General features: G+C 39.6%; 1 protein-coding gene and 1 pseudogene across 1 annotated transcript; both read right to left on the bottom strand.

The window, feature by feature from the left end:
- Positions 1–9955: 9955 nt before the first annotated feature.
- LOC139036984 (olfactory receptor 5I1-like) lies at positions 9956–10908 on the bottom strand. The gene is given in 2 exon segments (XM_070472835.1): positions 9956–10311; positions 10314–10908. Coding segments are annotated over 2 exon segments (930 nt in total). The 5' UTR covers positions 10888–10908.
- Positions 10909–18685: 7777 nt separating this feature from the next.
- LOC110125342 (olfactory receptor 5AR1-like) lies at positions 18686–19617 on the bottom strand (annotated as a pseudogene).
- Between the last annotated feature and the right edge of the window lie 1758 nt (positions 19618–21375).

Below are 21375 nucleotides of genomic sequence, written 5' to 3'. Positions count from 1 at the left end.
TGAATATTCACTGTAAAGTCTGATGCTGATGCTGAAACTCCATTTCTTTGGCCATCTGCTGTGAAGAGCCAACTCACTGGAAAAGACCTTGATGCTGTGAAAGACTGAGGGCAGGAGAAGAAGGGGGCGGCAGTGTATGAGACTATTGGATGACATCACCAGCTCGATGAACATGAGTTTGAACAAACCCAGGAAGATAGTGGAGGATAGGAGAGCCTGGCGTGCTACAGCTCATGGGGTTGCAAAGAGTCCAACATGACTTAGCAAATGAACAACAATAACGATATTTATATATAGATATAGATATCTCAAAAGTGAGGAAAATGTCTGAAAATCATGCATCTATATCTGACAAAGAACTTGTACCCAAACTTTATGAAAATCTCTCATCAATAATAAAAATCAAATTAGTAAAATGTACACAAGGGATTGAATAGATACTCTCACCAAGAATATATTTAAATAGCAAGGTTATGTATAACAGCTTGCTCAGCATCTTTACTTATTAGGGAAATGGCAATAAAGTAACAATGGGTTAAAATTTAAAATGCTGATTATGCCTAATTTTTTGTTTTATCTGAATTTTCATTTGGTATTTAACAGGAACACAGATTATATTCTTATTTGTTTGGGTTAAATTTATTTTTTTTTTTTTTGCTTGTTTCCTGCTTTTTCTTGTGTTTTTTTTTTTTTTTATTTTTCTATAAACCTAAGAAACTCACTAGCAAAATTTCATATCATTAATACATTTTTAAATTGGGAAAAATGATTCATAGGGACAATTTTTGATACCTTTTTAATGTCTTTGCCATTGCCATTCTTGGTGTGATCAAACCAATACTCAAATATCAAATGCATTACTGTGGAGATTTTGTTGAGAAGAAGCTCAGACCTCATAACTAATTGCTAATAATTTTCCACTGGTTAAAATCAAGAAACTGATGCACATATGTCACAGAAGAATTTCAGTATCATTATTAACCTCTCTGGCACATATTTGCTGTATATAGAATTGTCCTTGATTACCTACTTCTATTTCTATCGAAATTAATTTTCCCTTAGGTACTTCCTGATCTTCTGGGATTCAAAAATCCCTTAAGTTGCATTTTATTCAACCAGAACCCAACTTTCACTTTGTAATAGCTCCTCAAGACCATGTAGACTATCAAGCCTTCAATCTTTTCCCACCTAGCCATTTAAAACTGATTTGGGTACCTACATTACAATTGCAAGTTGGATAAACTAAAGTATCTCCCAAAGGAATCGGTGTCTCATTAAAAATGGAGACCTTAAATAATTGGAAAACATGTCTCAAGGAGAAAATTTATTCCTCAGGTACAAACAAGTGAGACAAAATACAATCTATACTTAGGGTTTCTCTAGTGCCCCTGCTGACAGTAAAATTGTGTGTAAATAAATGTCTACCCAGAAGATTAATTTTTCAGGACACAGTTGCATGTTCCTCAAACTTGGAGTACTGAGATTCAGAGCTCACTGCATGATAGGGAACCAAATTTCATTATATCCCACTGTCGTTGGGAGAAAGACTAGGAGAACTCTGTGAAAGACTACGGACTGTGCTGTTCTACAAACAGATCAACTCTTCTAGTAACATAAACATTAACTACGCACTGAGATAGTCTATGAAATAGTGCACTATGTCAATTTCACAAATACATTAGCACTTATTTTGCACAAGAAACTGTTAGATTAAAAAAAGTAAAATTCAGCAATTTTCAGTGAGCATACTTTGTTTATGGATTTTTTTTAAAGAGTACAATACACATAAAGAAAACGTCTTTCTATAAAAGTATACTACAAGGAAATTTTCAATAATGATAAGATGCTAAACTCAGAACACCAAAGATAAAACATACCTAGTGTCTCGGAAACTGTCCCCCTACAGCTATCGCAAATTGCCATCCAATATGATATCTTGGGCTTCCCTGATGGCTCAGTGGTAAAGAATCCACCTGCAAATCAGGAGACACGGCTTCTATCCCCAGGCCAGGAAGATCATGTGGAATAGGAGATGGCAAACCATTCCAGTATTCTTGCCTAAGAAATCCCATGGACAGAGAAGCCTGGTGGGTCTATGTGGTCACTAAGTGTTGGACAAGTCATAGTAACTAAACAACCACCACCACAATGATACTTTAGTTTTAATATTTTTGAGTAATATTGTAGCATAATCATATAGGTTTCATATTTTCATTTCTGACTTTTTTAACTCAATATTATTTTTGTGAAATTTCCCTACACTTTTGTATGTCAAGGCAGTTCATTCATCTTCATGATTGTGTACTTTTCCTAAGTATAAGCTTACTGTCTCCAAGGCAAACCATTCAATATCACAGTAATCCAAGTCTGTGTCCTGACCAGTAAAGCTGAAGAAGCTGAAGTTGAACAGTTCTATGAAGACCTACAAGACATTCTAGAACTAGCATCCCAAAAAGATGTCCTTTTCATTATAGGGGACTGAAGGCAAAAGTAAGACGTCAAGAAACACCTGGAGTAACAGGCAAATTTGGCCTTGGAGTACAGAATGAAGCAGGGCAAAGGCTAATAGAGTTCTGCCAAGAGAACACACTGGTCACAGAAACACCCTCTTCCAACAACACAAGAGAAGACTCTACACATGGGCATCACCAGATGGCCAGCAACGAAATCAGATTGATTATCTTCTTTGCAGCTAAAGATGGAGAAGCTCTATACAATCAGCAAAAACAAGACCAGGAGCTGACTGTGGCTCAGATCATGAACTCCTTATTGCCAAATTCAGATTGAAATTGAAGGAAGTGGAGAAAACCACTAGACCATTCAGGTACGACCTAAATCAAATTCATTATGACTATACAGTGGAAGTGAGAAATAGATTGAAGGGATTAGATCTGATAGACAGAGTGCCTGATGAACTATGGATGGAGGTTTGTGACATTGTACAGGAGACAGGGATCAAGATCATCCCCAAGAAAAAGAAATGCAAGAAAGCAAAATGGCTGTCTGAGGAGGACTTACAAATAGCTGTGAAAAGAAGGGAAGTGAAAAGCAAAGGAGAAAAGGAAAGATATATCCGTTTGAATGCAGAGTTCCAAAGAATAGCAAGGAGAGATAAGAAAGCCCTCCTCAGCAATCAATGCAAAGAAATAGAGGAAAACAACAGAATGGGAAAGACTAGAGATCTCTTCGAGAAAATTAGAGATACCAAGGGAACATTTCATGCACAGATGAGCTTAATAAAGGACAGAACTGGTAGGGGCCTAACAGAAGCAGAAGATATTAATAAGAGGTGGCAAGAATACACAGAAGAACTGTACAAAAAAGATCTTCATGACCCAGATAATCATGATGGTGTGATCACTCACCTAGAGCCAGACATCCTGGAATGTGAAGTCAGGTGGGCCTTAGGAAGCATCCATATGAACAAAACTATTGGAGGTGATGGAACTCCAGTTGAGCATTTTCAAATCCTGAAAGATGATGCTTTGAAAGTGCTGTACTCAATATGCCACCAATTTGGAAAACTCAACCGTGGCCACAGGACTGGAAAAGGTCAGTTTTCATTCCAATCCCAAAGAAAGGCAATGCCAAAGAATGCTCAAACTACCGCACAATTGCACTCCTCTCACACACTAGTAAAGTAATGCTCAAAATTCTCCAAGCCAGGCTCCAGCAATACATGAACTGTGAACTTCCAGATGTTCAAGCTGGTTTTTGAAAAAGCAGAGGAACCAGATCAACTTGCCAACATCTGCTGGATCATCAGAAAAGCAAGAGAGTTCCAGAAAAACATCTATTTCTGCTTTATTGACTATGCCAAAGCCTTTGACTGTGGGGATCACAATAAACTGTGGAAAATTCTGAAAGAGATGGGATACCAGACCACCTGACCTGCCTCTTGAAAAACCTGTATGCAGCTCAGGAAGCAACAGTTAGAACTGGACATGGAACAACAGATTGTTCCAAATAGGAAAATGAGTACACCAAGGCTGCATATGGTCACCCTGCTTATTTAACTTATATGCAGAGTGCATCATGAGAAACGCTGGGCTGGAAGCAGCACAAACTGAAATCAAGATTGCCAGGAGAAATATCAATAACCTCAGATATGCAGATGACACCACCCTTATGGCAGGAAGTGAAGAAGAACTCAAGAGCCTCTTGATGAAAGTGAAAGAGAAGAGTGAAAAAGTTGACTTAAAGCTCAACACTCAGAAAACTGAGATCATGGCATCCGGTCCCATCACTTCATGGCAAATAGATGGGTAAACAGTGGAAACAGTGGCTGACTTTATTTTTGGGGGCTCCAAAATCACTGCAGATGAAGATTGCAGCCATCAAAGTAAAAGACACTTACTCCTTGGAAGGAAAGTTATGACCAACTTAGTTCAGTTCAGTTCAGTCTCAGTCATGTCTGACTCTTTGCAACCCCATGAATCACAGCACCCCAGGCCTCCCTGTCCATCACCAACTCCTGGAGTTTACCCAAACTCATGTCGGTGATGCCATCCAGCTATCTTATCCTCTGTTGTCCCTTTCTCCTCCTGCCTAGACAGCATATTAAAAAGCAGAGACATTACTTTACCAACAAATGTCCTTCTAGTGAAGGCTATGGTTTTTCCAGTGGTCATGTATGGATGTAAGAGTTGGACTGTAAAGAAAGCTGAGTACTGAAGTATTGATGCATTTGAACTGTGGTGTTGGAGAAGACTCTTTAGGGTCCCTTGGACTGCAAGGAGATCCACCCAGTCCATCCTAAAGGAGATCAGTCCTGGGTATTCACTGGATGGACTGATGTTGAAACCGAAACTCCAATACTTTGGCCACCTAATGTGAAGAGCTGACTCATTTGAAAAGACCCTGATGCTAGGAAAGATTGAAGGCAGAAAGAAAAGGGGACAACAGAGGATGAGATGGTTGGATGGCATCATCCACTCAATGGACATGGGTTTTGGTGGACCCCGGGGGTTGATGATGGACATGGAGGCCTGGCGTGCTGCGATTCATGCATTTGCAAAGAGTTGGATATGACTGAGAGACTTAACTGAATTGAACTGAAGCTTACCATATAGTAATTTATTTAATCAAGAGCAGGTGTCAATATACTTGACCTATACATTTTCACTGGAGGTGAGCATACCATCTACTTGTATATTACTCATGGTTGCATTCATGATTTAGGGAAAACCTGAGGGTTGTGACAAAGTTTATGAACTATGAACGCTAAAATGTATATTATTTAACGTCGCTTAAAATTTTGTCAGGTCTTCAATAATGTGTTGATGAAATTGAGTTATTTTAGTTCTAGATTATTACAAATAATGTAATTAAGACTATATTTGTGTAAATCTTTTTTTGGTCATATTCACTCATTTCTTTCAGGTATCATTCAAAGAATGGCATTTTTAAGTTATATGACATGTATATGTCCAGCTATATTAGACACAATTTAGAACCTTCCTGCCATGCTGGAGACCTGGGTTTGATCCCTGGGTTGGGAAGACTCCCCTGGAGAAGGGAAGCGCTACCCACTCTTGTTTTCTGGCCTGGAGTGTCCCATGGAATATATAGCCATGGGGTCGCAATGAGTTGGACATGACTGAGTGACTTCACTTCACTTCACTTCAGAGTTTTACAAAGTGTAGTAACAATTCTTATTCTACAGTTAATGTGTAAAAGTCATGGCTGTCCCACATCCTCACCAACAGTTGCTAAGTTAATTATTTGTATCTTGCTGTTTTTTAGATTGACTGGTTTGATCAATCTGATCAAATCAGTCAACCGTAAGGAAATCAACCCTGAATATTCACTGGAAGAACTGGTGCTGAAGCTGAAGCTCCAATAATTTGGCCACCTGATGCAAAGAATTGGCTCATTGGAAAAGACCCTGCTGCTGGGAAAGATTGAGGGCAAGAGGAGAAGGGGACAACAGAGGATGAGATGGTTGGATGGCATCACTGACTCAATAGACATGAGCTTGAGCAAACTCTGGAAGATAGTGAAGGATGGGGAAGCGTGGTGCTGCAGTTCATGGGGTCATAAAGAATCAGACATGACTTAACAACTGAACAACAAAAATATTCTTTAGATGAGTTATTATACTGTGTTTATTTACTGTTAGCTTTTTATTCAAGTTTTACTTACTGGCAGGCTAATAAATTAGGATATCCACTACTTTGAGGACTCTGTGAGAGTCTGAATTTGAATAAGAGGTGACACAAGAGCCATAATTTAAAGCCTTTGGCTTCCTGTAACACATACTATCCAAAGCTTCATGCCACCACTGTTGCAGGTTTATACAGCCTACATTAATAGTACAATTTTTTTTCTTTGAAGATGAAATGATTCCTTTTTTTTCCCCAACATTTTCCAAATTTCTAGTTCTTTTCAATAGTGGGAGAGGATTTAAACAGCAATAGAGTCATATATTATAGACAAAGGGTGTATCAGCTGGAGAGGACATTACAAGTGATCTGATTGAAGTCCTTTTTTACACAGCGGGCTCAGTGGTATTGAAAAGTTTTGTTTTAAAGTTAGAGTAACTTTGCTAAATAGATCATCAGTTCAGTTCAGCACATTCACTCAGATGTGTCCAGCTCTTTGTGACCCCATGGACTGCAGGATGCCAGGCTTCCTTGTCCATCACCAACTCCCTAAGTCCACTCAAACTCATGTCAAGTGAGTCAGTGATGCCATCCAACCATCTCTTCCTCTGTCGACCCTTCTCCTCCTACTCTCAATCTTTCCCAGCATCAGGGTATTTTCAAACAAGTCAGATATTTGCATCAGGTGGCCAAAGTATTGGAGATTCAGCCTCAACATCAGTCCTTCCAATGAATATTCAGGACTGATTTCCTTTAGGATGGACTGGTTGTATCTTCTTGTAGTCCAAGGGACTCTCAAGAGTCTTCTCCAACACCAAAGTTCAAAAGCATCAATTCTTCGGCACTCAGCTTTCTTTACAGTCCAACTCTCACATCCATATGTGACCACTGGAGAAACAACAGCTTTTACTAGACGGACATTTGTTGGCAAAGTAATGTCTCTGCTTTTTAATATGCTGTCTAGGTTGGTCATAACTTTCCTTCCAAGGAGTAAGCATCTTTCAATTTCATGGCTGCAATCACCATCTGCAGTGATTTTGGACCCCCCTCCAAAAAAAAAAAGTCTGCCACCATTTCTACTGTTTCCCCATCTATTTGGCATGACGTGATGGGACCGGGTGGGCCATGGTCTTAGTTTTCTTGTTGAGCTTTAAGCCAAATTTTTCACTGCCCTCTTTCAGTTTCATCAAGATGCTCTTTAGCTCTTCTTCACTTTCTACCATAAAGGTGGTGTCATCTGCATATCTGAGGTTACTGATATTGATAAATATTGGTAAATGGCTCATAGCACATTTCTAAAGAGAGAGATATCCAGGGAGGTGAAAAGTTGCAGCTTCTGTCTTTAACACAGAACTTTGTGCTTATTGAATTGTTGAATATTCATATCACTATTTTTTTACAAATATAGTTATACAGCCAATGACCCATATGTATCTCTCTATTTTTGACACTGGACATATACTCAAATCTATGTCATATTTGTACTTAAGTATTTCAGTGGCAGGGGCTTTTCTGATGTCTCAGAAGACAAAGAATCCACCTGCAATGCAGGAGACATGGGTTTGATCCCTGGGTCTGGAAGATCTCCTGGAGGAGGAATTGGCATGTCACTCCAATATTCTCGCCTAGAGAATTCCGTAGATAGAGGGGCCTGGCGGGCTCCATGGGGCCGCAAAGAGTCCAACACGACTGAGCAACTAGGTGCATACACACATTTCAGGGGCAGGGATGACGGGATCAAGACACAGGAGTGTGACTGCAGTTTTAGTCCACTGACGGGGTTCCCAGGGGCACAGTGGTGAAGAATATGCCTGTCAGTGCAGGAGACACAAGAGACACAGGTTCAACCCCTCTGTGGGGAAGGTCCCCTGGAGGAGGAAATGGCAACTCACTCCAGTGTTCTCACCAGGAGAGGTCCATGAACAGACGAGCCTGGCAGGATGTAGTTCATGGTGCCACAAGGGTCGGACACAGCTGAGTGACTGAGTACACAAACACACATCAGCCTACTACACACTGTCATTGATAACAATGCGGTTGTATGATGACATCTTTTAATCCATCACTGGTGGCTATATGAGACGGAAGTGAAGTGAGAAGGGGAGTATAGTGATGAGGATTGAAGAAGACAGGCTAGAACACACCAAAGTCTTTAGTGCAGATTTCTTATTTTGCAAAATCTCAAGATAGAAGAGTTATTATGCATTCTTGCAAATTTTTTTATTTTAGTTATTGATTCCTAAAATAATTTTCCCATAATTTGTTATTCAACCATGCAAATTCTCAGAAAGGCAGAATCAGTCCATAGATTCCATTGTTGGCCTTCCATTTAATGGGCTTAATTTTTTTCTTTTTTATACCACAAAGTAGATCTAATAAAATGGGCCAATTTTAGATGAAACTAGTCTTTAGATAGTATAATAAATTTACATCATATAGGTGAAAGTCAGTTATTCATGGCAATCTATTGACATTCTATTTTGCTTAGAATTTAATACACTTCAATGTTTTTCTGCCATATTTCTGCTCATTAGAAAAGCGAAGCAGTGAGAGACTTTATTTTTTGGGGCTCCAAAATCACTGCAGATGGTGACTGCAGCCATGAAATTAAAAGACATTTGCTCCTTGGAAGAAAAGCTAAGACCAACCTAGACAGCATATGAAAAAGCCGAGACATTACTTTGACAACAAGGGTCTGTCTAGTCAAAGCTATTGGAGAAGAAAATGGCAAACCACTCCAGTACTCTTGTCTGGAAAATTCCATGGATGGAGGAGCCTGGTAGGCTGCAGTCCATGGGGTCATGAAGAGTTGGACACGACTGAGCGACTTCACTTTCACTTTTCACTTTCATGCATTGGAGAAGAAAATGGCAACCCACTCCAGTGTTCTTGCCTGGAGACTCCCACGGACGGGAGAGCCTGGTGGGCTGCCATCTATGGGGTCATGCAGAGTCAGACACAACTGAAGTGACTTAGCAGCAGCAGCAGTCAACGCTATGGTTTATCCAGTGGTCATGTACGGATGTGAGAGTTGGACTATAAAGAAAGCTGAGGGCCAAAGAATTGATGCTTTTGAACTGTCGTGTTGGAGAAGACTACTGAGAGTCCTTTGAGCTGCAAGGAAATCCAACTAGTCAAACCTAAAGAAAATCAGTCCCAAATATTCATTGGGAGGACTGACACTGAAGCTGAAACTCCAACACTTTGGACACCTGACCAAAAACTGACATTTGAAAAGACCCTGATGCTGGGAAACATTGAAGGCAGGAGGAGAAGGGAATGACAGAGGATGAGATGGTTGGATGGCATCACTGACTCAATGGACATGAGTTTGAGTAAGCTCCAGGAGTTGGTGATGGACAGGGAAGCCTGGCGTCCTGTGGTCCATGGGGTTGCAAAGAGTTGTACACGACGGAGATAATGAACTGAACTGAATTGACTATAAGCTCTGATGCCATGAATACTTTGAAAGTGGTAAACTATTGCAGGCTCAATTACTAGAAGTAGAATTACTGGTTTAAATGATACTTTCATATTTAATTTTCAAATTCCAGGTGAATTGTATATTTCATTCAAATATTAGCAAATTATCTTCCATAAAGGAGACTAATTTAAACTTCCACCTATAAGGAGTGTGTGTGAAAAAAAAAATCAAAGTTAAAATGATAAAGATATAGACATATGTAACAGGGCCTGGCTCTAACATTAGATTCTGGTCCAAGTTTGTGGTTGAGGCTTCATTGCCTGTAAAATTAGGGAATACCCGTATTACACTGTCTTTTCCATTAGACAGTTAAAAATAATGTCAAGAAACAGGGTAGAAAACTTGTCAGCCTCAGTGTCACCCTTTCTTAAGAAAGAAATTTCCTGCTAGTCATTTTCCTAAAAGCGTTTTTCACATCTTTGTTCCTTAGACTGTAAATCAGGGGATTCAACATAGGTATAATCAATGTATAGAACACAGAGGTCACTTTATCAATATCCAGTGAATGGCCAGTACTGGGACACAAATAAATGAAGATCAGGGTACCATGGTAGATAGAGACCATGGTCAGATGGGAAGCACAAGTGGAGAATCCTTTTCTTTTTGCGTCAGAAGATCTTGTTTTAAGAATGGCTGCTATGATGAGGGTATAAGAGAGGAGAACTGTTAGAAGGCAGAGAGCTTCCACTAAACTAGCGAAGACCACCAGTACAACATCATGGGGTAGGTGTCAGTGCAGGACAGAGAGAAGAGAGGGGAGATGTCACAAAAGAAATGGTTAATTTCATTGGAGCAGAAAGACAGGTGAAAAGTATTAGTGGTGTGAATCACTGAACTCATGGTGCCCCCTAAAAATGCTCCAATTGCAAGCTGGCAGCAAATCCTCTTGGACATAATAACAGTGTAAAGCAGGGCGTTGCAGATGGCTATGTACCGATCATAAGCCATGACAGTCAAGATAAAAGACTCCGTGTCCACCAAACAGCAGAAGAAGTAAAGCTGCGCAGCACAGCCGTTGTAAGAAATGGTCTTCTTGTCAGAGACTAAGTCCACAAGCAACTTGGGAGCAATGACTGAGGAGTAGCAAGCATCTACCAAAGACAAGATGCGGAGAAAAAAGTACATAGGGGTGTGCAAAGGGGGACTGACTGTGATTAATAAAACCATCCCAAGGTTCCCCAGCAGGGTAACAGAGTAGATAGACAAAAACACAGCAAAAAGAACACTCTGCAGTTCTGGGTGGTCACTGAATCCCAAGAGGAAGAACTGTGTCTTCACAGTGATGTTCTCCACCTCCATTCTCTGCAGCGTTCCTGGAGGTTGGAGTTTCAGCAGGGTACCGATGGGGATGTTGGTAATAACCTGAAGAGTAGCTGAAAAGGAAAATAATTAAAGTAGTTAGAATAGTAATTCTAAATCCACTTGGGCACTGTCATAACACGTAGGCATAAGTAAAGTAAGTTTAGTGTAAGCATAGATTTTCAACTGAAATACTTTTTTTTAAATTAGTTAATTACTTTAAAAAAAAAAATGTTTGGCAGAGACATGTAGCTTGCAGGACCTTAGTTCCCTATGAGCAATGGAACCTGTCTGTTTTATACTGAAAGTACAGAGTCCTAACCACTGGATGGGCAGGGAATTCCCTGAGATAGTTTATTTAATTATATTGATTATTTATACTTCTATTTCTTCAAGCTATATACATATATTTTTTTTATTATTATTATTTTTTCCCCCATTAAGTGAGACCCCATCAAACCAGCGGGTGAACTCTGAGTTTCTTAATTTCATCAACTCTCTCATCTGTCACCAACGTCAAGTGATTGAGGTTAGTTACATTGCTACATAGCACACTGAGTAACTAGCCTCTGTTTCCCATTGTGGTGTTTTTATTTACACAACAAATAGATACATTTCTGTTTCTTGAAGCATTATATATGTAGAGGAGAAGAAGTTCTTTATTTCTTACCTTGAGCTGAGAATTTCCCTCTGAGGACTAAAGAAACTAGTTAAAGTTTCTTGAAATCCACTGATAAATAGAGGAGGTAAGATTCAGAATTAGTTATGTAAGTAACTGAATCATAACTCTGCCACTTAGCAGTTGTAAAGTCTTCGGCAGGCCAAGTAATCACAGAATTTCAGCTTCATCACCTATAAAATGAAAAGGACAGTGCCTTCCTCATCAAATTGTGTTAATTTTCTTCTAGGCTCAATATCTTCACCATCTTGTTTATTCACTGTTCTGAAGTTGGCCACAAAGTAATTCTGAGGAAATCCATACATCTACTTTATGTTATCTGAAATCCAAGCTATGAAATAGAACTAGAGAAATCCAAATACTTGCATATTTATTAAATTCATCTAGGCTATGCAATAATAATATTCAGGAATATTGGATGGCCCCTTTGATTAAAATGATAAAATATGTTATAAATTCTCACCTACCCACTTCTCCATGTTATCTCTGCATTTCCTTGTCATTGCTTTAGTCCACAGCTCTGTAAATTGTAGACAACCCATAGCCATGTAAATGACACTTGTCTATAGACAGGCACATTTGGCCCAGAATAGAGATAATTGATTTCTGTCCCTGCTGATGGTAACAATCCAGCTTTGCATCTATTTGTCAGTTTATTTGTGAATTCCTGATTTACAATACTGTGGTTCTTTGAATTATATTGTGTACATTTTATAGCATGTTATATATTGAATAAAGTAAGTAAAATCTTTGATGCCTATACATGCTATACACACTGTTCTTGTTTTTTAGGGGCTAAATAGTGTCTATTTCTTTAGGACTCCAGGGACTGCAGCATGCCAGGCCTCCCTGTACTCACTGTCTCCTGCCTATAAAAGTTAAAGATAAGTATGTGTGCATATATGTTATATACACAAATATATTTTTTCTTTAACAATTCACATTATTCATGGTTCCTACAAACTCAGTATTTAAATAACTTCAGATTTGAATACATTTTCATTTTCATATCATATTCTCTGTCTCAGAACATAATCTAAGCACATTACCTAAATCTTAACCATCCATCCTATTATCAATTTGTTCCAAGTTCTTAACAAAACTAAATGTCTTTATTAACACTGTGTATACATTTAGAGTTAATAAGCACAACACAACTATTTGTGAAGCAATTTTTTTGGTATAGAAAATGAACTATAGACACGATAATAATTGTAGATTCTGCATTGCTCAACACCTATTTTTCTGCATCTGTTCTGTTTCTAGGTAGATTAGGTAAATTCTGGGTAAATGTGTTTATTTGACACTAATACATTTATTTGTGTCTTATAATTTTCAAAGTAAACTTTCTCATCTAATTTAATTCTCTCAGTTCTTTAAACAGGGCTAATCATCTCTCAGTTTTATGGAGAAGGAACTGATGGTTTCAGCCCTATGAATAGTCCAGGACTACACAGCTTTGCAATCAAAGATCAGGTCCAGAGTTTGGACATTCTGTACACTGGACATTCTTCAATAAACACTACTGTCCCAGAAATGGACATGTTAGAAATGGTGGAGCTTAGAAGATTACTGTAAATAGTATAGTTATTTCCCAAAACTCAATGTGCTCACCTGCCAGGGAAGTCCTTAGTCACTTTTTCTTTTTTCCTTTTAATTTCTTTAAGCTTTTTATTTTGTATTGCGGTATATCTGATTAACAAACAATGTTTGGTAGTTTCAGGTGAACGGAGAAGGACTCAGCCATACACATGCGCGTATCCATCCCCCTCACACTCTCCTCCCATCCAGGCAGAGTAGGTCCTTGCTGATTATCCATTTTAAATACAGCAGTGTGTACATGTTCAACCCCAAATCCCATTCTCCTTCACCTACTTTTTTCTACTGGTAACCATAATTTCATTATCTAAGTTTGTACATCTCTTTCTCTTTTTTAATAAGTTCATTTGCATCAATCCTTTTAGATTCTGCATATAAAGGGTGTCCTATGATATTTCTCCCTCTCTGTCTGAATTACTTCACTCAGTACGACACTCTAGGTCCATCCATGCTGCTGCAAATGTCATTATTTTATTATTTTTAATGGCTGAGTAATATCATTATTTTTTAAAGCATTTATTTTTCTTCTCCCTTAAAGTCAGCCCTCTTTTCTGCCTGAATCCTTTCACTTGTGTATTGACAGTTGTTGGTATCAATGCATTACCATAAGACAGGACAAATAATATAATATAAAAATCAGTTCAGCTTTAATTAATATACAACTTCTTCCATTCTTTAAAAATAAATAATATCTAATAAGCACAGTGTTTAATTCTGATTCCTAGTCAGAGTCCAGCAATGGTGAGATTTGTTTTAAGGTTTGCTATTGTTGTTGTTTAGTTGCAAAGTCTTGTCCTTCTCTTTTGTGACCCCATGGACTGTAGCCCACCCGGCTTCTCTGTCCTAGCAGCTTCTCGGGCAAGAATACTGGAATGGGTTGCCATTTCCTTCTCCAGGGGACCTTCCTGGCCCAGAGATCAAACCCACGTCTCCTGCATTGGCAGGCAGATTCTTTAACACTATCATGTGTCAAATGTTAGGTTTTTGTTTCTGCTGTTGTTTTTGTTAGATATATTTTCAGAAGTTAAAAACTGCATTCCCTAAGCATGTTTATTCTCAAACCATCAGTTTCTATGTATAAAATAAGTGAGCTTCCCACTAAGTGTTACCCTAAGCATGTTTATTCTCAAACCATCAGTTTCTATGTGTAAAATAAGTGAGCTTCCCTAGTGTCTCAGAAAGAAAAATCTGCCTGCAATATTGGAGGCCCGGGTTCGATCTCTAGGTTGGGAAGATCCCCTGGAGAAGGAAACAGCAACCCATTCTAGTATTCTTGCCTGGAAAATTCCATGGACGGAGGAGCCTGGTAGGCTACGGTCCATGGGGTCATAAAGAGCTGGCCACAACTGAGCGACTTCACTTTCACTTTTCACTTACCAGATTATTATCTTTTTCATTCATCTTCTTATTACACTGTTGCCCACATTCGTTCATTTTTCACTGGAAAAATCAATTTAGCACTTAAAGATTTAAAAAGAAAAATTGATCCATTGTGTAATTTTTACAACCCATGTGGGCTGGTCTTCTCTGTTCATAGAAGAAATCTGTGCCTTCCTTAGGAAGGCTGCAGTTCTTTAGGGTAATGCAAGACCTTTTATATGTTGCTTTGAAGTTTTTGAGATTATCTTTCTAATCTCAGCTCTCAGGATCACACACTCTGATATCCAAACCCAATGGGAAAACTTACCTGAGCAATTAGAGTTCTGCTGAGAAGTTGAGTAAACGCAAAGGAGATGATGTAATGTGTTTTTCTATTTCTTAAGAACACCTCAGGCAAAAGTATATTATGACTTTCAAAATGGTAGACCATTACACATAAAATCGACGGGAATGTTAAGGCCTTGATGTGAATGTTAAGCACTCTAAGACCAGGAAGCAGCATCTCAGTAGTCATGAGAAAACCGCTCTAAGGAGGCAGGAGGGGGAGTCAGGCTATATACAAGTCTGCAACAAAGGGGACTGGGAATCTGAACATCAGAGATTATTGTGAGGCAAAGAAAATCAGATATCAAGTTAAGGAGTTTATTGTTCTGCATATGGAAAGATGCAGGCCTCTGAGCTCACTGAATTCATTCCTTTAACATGCACTTCAGCTCAGTTCAGTTCAGTCCCTCAGTTCTGTCCGGACCCCATGGACTGCAACATGCCATGCTTCCCTGTCCATCACCAACTCCTGGAGCTTGCTATCTGGGGCCAAATTCTGTTTCCTGATTGCTTGCATCCTTAATTCCTTGTTTACCTTAAGGAGTGGCCGATGTGCCAGATGGTTGCGGCTTGCATTCCCTGAGCTCCTTAACAAACACCTGTGGTGGTGGCAGCGCCTGCTGGCTCTCAGTTTTGGGAGCCCTCATTCACATTTGGAGGCCAGAAAACAGATGGCTGTGACATTTCTTGTTTATTGGTATGACAGCAGACATTTCATTTCACTGCATGTAGGTGGAAAGTCAGTGATGAACGACATTGACTCCAATATGTGTTATCTGTGCTTCATGTTCAAGTGGAATTTTGGCCATCCAAGGCCAGAATTGACCTGAGAATCGTAACTCAATAAAAACATTTACTCTATGTATGCATGCCAGCTGATGTTCTGGGTACAAAACAGAAAGGGAGGATAAATTGAATCCATATGAAGAATTTGGCAAACAGAGAATAGTGAATGAAAGACAATAGGAAAAAAAATAAGAAATTGAGTGGAGATTGAAAAGCTCATGGCATGATGTCAAAGGATTGAAATGAGACGTAGAGTAATGCTGCCTCTGTGTGTGTGTGTGTGTGTGTGTGTGTGCTTCCTCGGTGGTTCAGTGATAAAGAATCCACTTGCCAGTGCAGGAGCTGCAGGAGACAGGGGTTCGATCCTTGTGTTGGGAAGATCCTCTGGAGGAGGAAATGGCAACCCACTCCAGGATTCTTGCTTGGAGAATCCCATGGACAGAGGAGCCTGGTGGGCTGCAGTCCATGGGATCACGATGAATCGGACACAACTGAGTGACTGAGCGCACACACACAGTAAAATGAAGCACAATAAAATTATAAGAGAATGAGAAATTCATATGAATTTCTACAATTTGCAAATAAGAGAGTGGCCAGATGATTTATACAAAGCCACTTAAAAGAAATAGAGAAGAACCTTTCTGTGTTTGCTTTTCAGGCGAGTTCGAGGACCAGTCAGTGTACGTCCGCTGCTCCCAGATGGGTAGAGGGGAGAGCCTCTTATGGCAGAAGGTACACTAATACCAAAGCAGCCCTGGGTCCACCCATGGCGGTGGAAACTACACTACAGAAAGAGCGCTGTCTGTGCAGGTCAGTGGTGACATAGGCCTTGGCAAATGTGGGCTTTCAATGGGGAAGAAGGAAATGACAGCCTAAGGGTGATGAGAACCGAACGCTTTGTCTTAAACAGCAGAAAATGGTGTTAGGAATGCAAGTGTGTGCTTAATTAATTGTTTTTCCTGCATTGGCAGGTAGATTCTTTACCTTCTTAGTCACTAGTGTATATGTGTGTGTATATATATATATATATATATATATATATATATGGGCTTAGCAGGAAACACTGCTTGAATCCCTGGGTCAGAAAGATCCCCTGAAGAAGGAAATGACAGCCCACTCCAGTATCTTTGCCTGGGAAATCCCATGGACAGTGACGCATGGCTATAGTCCATGGGGTCACAAGGTCACAAAAGGGTCACACATGACTTAGCGATTAAATAACAACAAACACAGATTAAAAAAATGATATGAATCACTTTGCTGTACACATGAGACTAATACAGCATTGTAAATCAACTATATTTTAATTTAAAAAAATTTCCAAGAACCTGAAATTGTATTTTATTTTTCCAGCTGGATTAATTGCTAATTGGATACCAGGAGAACAGAATGTTACAATTTTGTTCAGAATATCATTCCAATTTATTTCATAGTGATATAGAGAGACTGCATAAGTTATTGTCCGTGGCATGTTAATATAACTACTACTTCTTTCCCCACCACCTGCATCACCCCACCCCTCCCCATCACAAGGGACCTACGTTTTGTTAATAGCTCTTCCTTGACAATTTAAATTATATCAACAGAGCATTCAGTTTCTTTCTTTCTTTTTTTTTTTAAATTTTGACTAGTGTAATGCTATGAACCCACAGGGGAGATGAAGTTGTCCACTGAAAAAAATGCACAAACTAAAAGTTGAGAGTCGTATTTTATTTGGCAGACATTCTGAGGACTTCAAGCCTGGAACACAGCATCTCAGATAGTGCTAAGAAACTGTTCTGAAGAGGTAAGTTCTGAAGAGGCAAGGGGGAGCCAGGATAGATAGAAGTTTTTGAGGAAAACATCAGATAATCAGAATACCAAAAGATTATTCTTAATAAAAGAAAACCAGATAAACTGAAGAATTTAGCACTTTTTCTGTGTATGGGAAGATACAACAGTTTGGGCTCACTGGAATTATTCCTTTGATATGCACCTTAGCTATCCTGAGACTCCCTTGGGCTGCAAGGAGTTCCAACCAGTCCATCTTAAAGGAAATCAGTCCTGAATATTCATTGGACTGACTGATGCTGAAGCTGAAACTCCAATACTTTGGCCACCTGATGTGAAGGACTGACTCATTGGAAAAGACCCTGATGCTGGGAAAGATTGAAGGTGGGAGGAGAAGGGGACGACAGAGGATGAGATGATTGGATGGCATCACCAACTCAATGGACATGAGTTTGAATAGGTTCTGGGAGTTTGTGATGGACAGGGAGGCTGGCGTTCTGCAGTCCATGGGGTTGAAAAGAGTTGGACACGACTGAGTGACTGAACTGAACTGAACTTAGCTCTCTGGGGCCAGCCTATCTTGAGAAAGCCTATTCTGTGCTTTCTCATCATGAGTCCCATCACGGTTCACTGACCAGGCAGCTTCATGATTGCAACCTCCTTAGTTTACTGATGAGGCAGCCAATAGTTTTCGTTAACAAAGTCTTCTCCAGTGACTTCTGGAAAATCAGGGGAGGTTTGATGATAATAACTGAAGCAGAATGAAGAGAAACTGAGCAGATTTTTGCATCAAATAATTCCTGTCTCAGAATCTCAGTTTTGCCTAAGTCAAAAGAAAACAAATGCAGATGGATTTTACCTAATTTGACCCACTAACACTCCATCTGGCTCAGCATGTTCATTAAGGCTATTGTTAAATAAATAGGAGCCTTTAGGAAGGTAAGTTGAATTAACATGGGTGGGAGGTTGCTCTGTGCATGACATCTTATTGAGGCTTCTTCAAGAAAACAAAAAAACTGTGTGAAAAAAAAAAAAAAAAACTCTCTGCAAAACAGCAAACTGATCCTATTACTACTCTTTACTACTTTTACTTAGTTTGGAGAGTTTAGTGAAATGGCTGTTCCCTAAACTGATTTAGGTGAAAATACAAGTAATGGAAAATATTCAAAAGCTGTGTTAGTAAGCCTACAAGAATCTATGTCAAATTTCCCGAGCTTCATCTCTCAGAATCTTTAAATACGTTAGGATGAAAGTACTGTATCACCCAGAACATAATTTAGTGCCGATTGCTTTTTTTAGGGCACCTTTTACATCTTGATTCCTTAAGCTGTAGATCAGTGGGTTTAACATGGGGATGGCAACTGTGTAAAAGACAGAGGCCGTTTTGTCTGTGTCCATGGAGTAAGTGGAGCTGGGTCTGAAATACATGAACAGGAGTGTGCCATGAAATATAGCCACAGCGGTTAAGTGGGAGCCACAGGTAGAGAAGCTTTGCATCGCCCTCAGCTGAGTTCATCCTGAGGATGGTTATTAGGATGTAACTGTAGGAAAGGAGGACAGTGATAATGCTGGTCCCCACAACACAGCCAATAAAAGTGAACATCACAATCTCATTGATGGGTGTATCTGAGGAGGAGAGGGCTAGTAAGGGTGGGTTGTCACAGAAAAAGTGATTGATGATATTGGAATTGCAGAATGACAACCGAAATGTACAACAGGTGTGGATTGCTGAATCTACCAAGCCTACGATGTAAGCAATAGCCACAAGCTGGGTACGGATTTCCCTGGACATGGCAATTGTATAAAGAAGTGGATTGCAAATGGCTACATAACGGTCATAAGCCATGACAGCCAACATGAGACATTCCACATCTGCAAAGGCTCCAAAAAAATACAACTGGGTGGCACATACATTGTATGGAATCCTTTTTTGCTCAGATAAGAAATCAGCCAGCATCTTGGGGGAGATAGTAGAAGAATAGCAGATGTCACAGAAGGACAGATTGCTCAGGAAATAATACATGGGCGTGTGCAGTCTGGGGTCCACCTTGATCAGCAGGACCATCCCGACATTGGCAACCACAGTCACACCATAAACCAGCAGGAAGCAGGAAGAGCCCCTGCGCATCTTGTCTACTGGAAAGTCCTAAGAATGCGAAGTCAGTAAACACAGTGCAGTTCTCAGCAGTCATCCCTCACACGTGAAACTCCTGGTTATGAAAAAGGAAATGGAAGTGGAGGGTTAATATCATCTTACTGTCTTAATCGCTAAATTGCTATTTGTTTCTATATTTCAGTAATTAGAAGAAGAGAGAAATAATGCTGAGATGCCTTGAAGTTAAACTGATCCTTTGGGAAATATTTCCAATTGAATATAACTGATAAAATGATAATAGTAATGATACATTTGGAAACCATTGTAGTCTTTGTAGCACAAATTCATCTATGCTAACTCAGGCTATTTCCATACCAATTTGTGTAGTATTTATGATGATTTTTGCTACTTTAATCAAATATTAAGAAATTTATGTCCTCAGATTGAAGGCAAGATTCTCTCAATTAGTTCTCACAATTAGACAACCCATGTCTTCTGAGAAGATCTCTGTTTTGTTTTGTTTCAATGATGTATGAATGTTGTCATTTCCTGTAATAGAGAATTATAGTTAACAAATGATGTAGATAATGAATATATTGCTTTGTAATTTCTTCATCTCCATGAGCGTGAAGTAGGAAGAGATATGGCAAGTTTCTGAACACAACAAGAACTCATTTCACCATTAAATTCTCAGGTCTGTTCAACTTTAGTATATGAGAGATAGGCTGTGAAGACCCACTGGAGCAGAAAGGTGATAACTTTTGGATAAGAGGGTGGAAGGGTGCTTATGCATGAAATGTTAGAGTGGAGAGGCAGTTATATTCCAGGGCAATATCCCCCCTTCTGAGAGCTGCTGCTACATAGGGGAGATGATGAAGAACATCTGGGACCCAATCGTAGAGAAGCTGGTAGCACAGATGACAGAAAGGCAAGAAAGGTGTTGTGGTTTACCATGTGGATCCTTCTGCCCTAGTCTACTCTTCTCAACATGATACATTCAATGCAAGATCAGTTACGTAAGACACATGATACAAATACTCATATGTTCACAGTCCTGGAGACAATCACGTGTGAACTGTGTCCCCATCCCTGACTCTAAAAATTTTAATAGCTTCATTCTTTAATTTGATCCATATTTCTCTTGAATATCTCTGAGACCAGTCATGCTTGATTTAGGAGTGACTTGTCTTGCGAGGCGGGAGCAATTGAATTTTATGTCCCCTTGCTATATGTTGCAGAGACCAGTTGTGTGATATACAAGGTCATACCTGTCCCCTTACATTCTGTGAGAATTTAAGAAAAGCAGAATTGAGCGTAGGGCTTCCCAGGTAGCTCAGTGACAAAGAATCTGCCTGCCACTGCAGGAGACCGAAGAAGACGTGAGTTTGATCCCTAGGTCAAGTAGATCCCCTGGAGGAGAAAATGGCAACCCACTCCAGTATTCTTTCCTGGGAAATCCCATGGACAGAGGAGCCTGGCAGGCTATAGCCCCTGGGGTCGCTAAAGAGTTGAACTATGTATATTTATCTGTGTATATCTGAAGAACTGACACTTTCAAATTGTGGTGCTGGAGAAGACTCTAAGAGTCCCTTGGACTGCAATGAAATCAAACCAGTTAATCCTAAAGGAAATCAACCCTGAATATTCACTGGAAGGGCTGAACTTGAAGCTCCAACACTTTGGCCACCTGATGTAAAGGGCCAACTCACTGGAAAAAATACACCTCATTGGAAAAGACCCTGATGCTGGGAAATATTTAGGAAAAAAGAGAAAGGTGCTACAGAAGATGAAATGGTTAGAGAGCATCACCAACACAATTTGGTGCAAATGAATTTGAGCAAACTCAAGGAGAGAA

The sequence above is a fragment of the Odocoileus virginianus genome, chromosome 10 (assembly GCF_023699985.2).
Source record: "Odocoileus virginianus isolate 20LAN1187 ecotype Illinois chromosome 10, Ovbor_1.2, whole genome shotgun sequence".
Taxonomy (NCBI): domain Eukaryota; kingdom Metazoa; phylum Chordata; class Mammalia; order Artiodactyla; family Cervidae; genus Odocoileus; species Odocoileus virginianus.
This window is presented reverse-complemented; position numbering and strand designations above follow the sequence as displayed.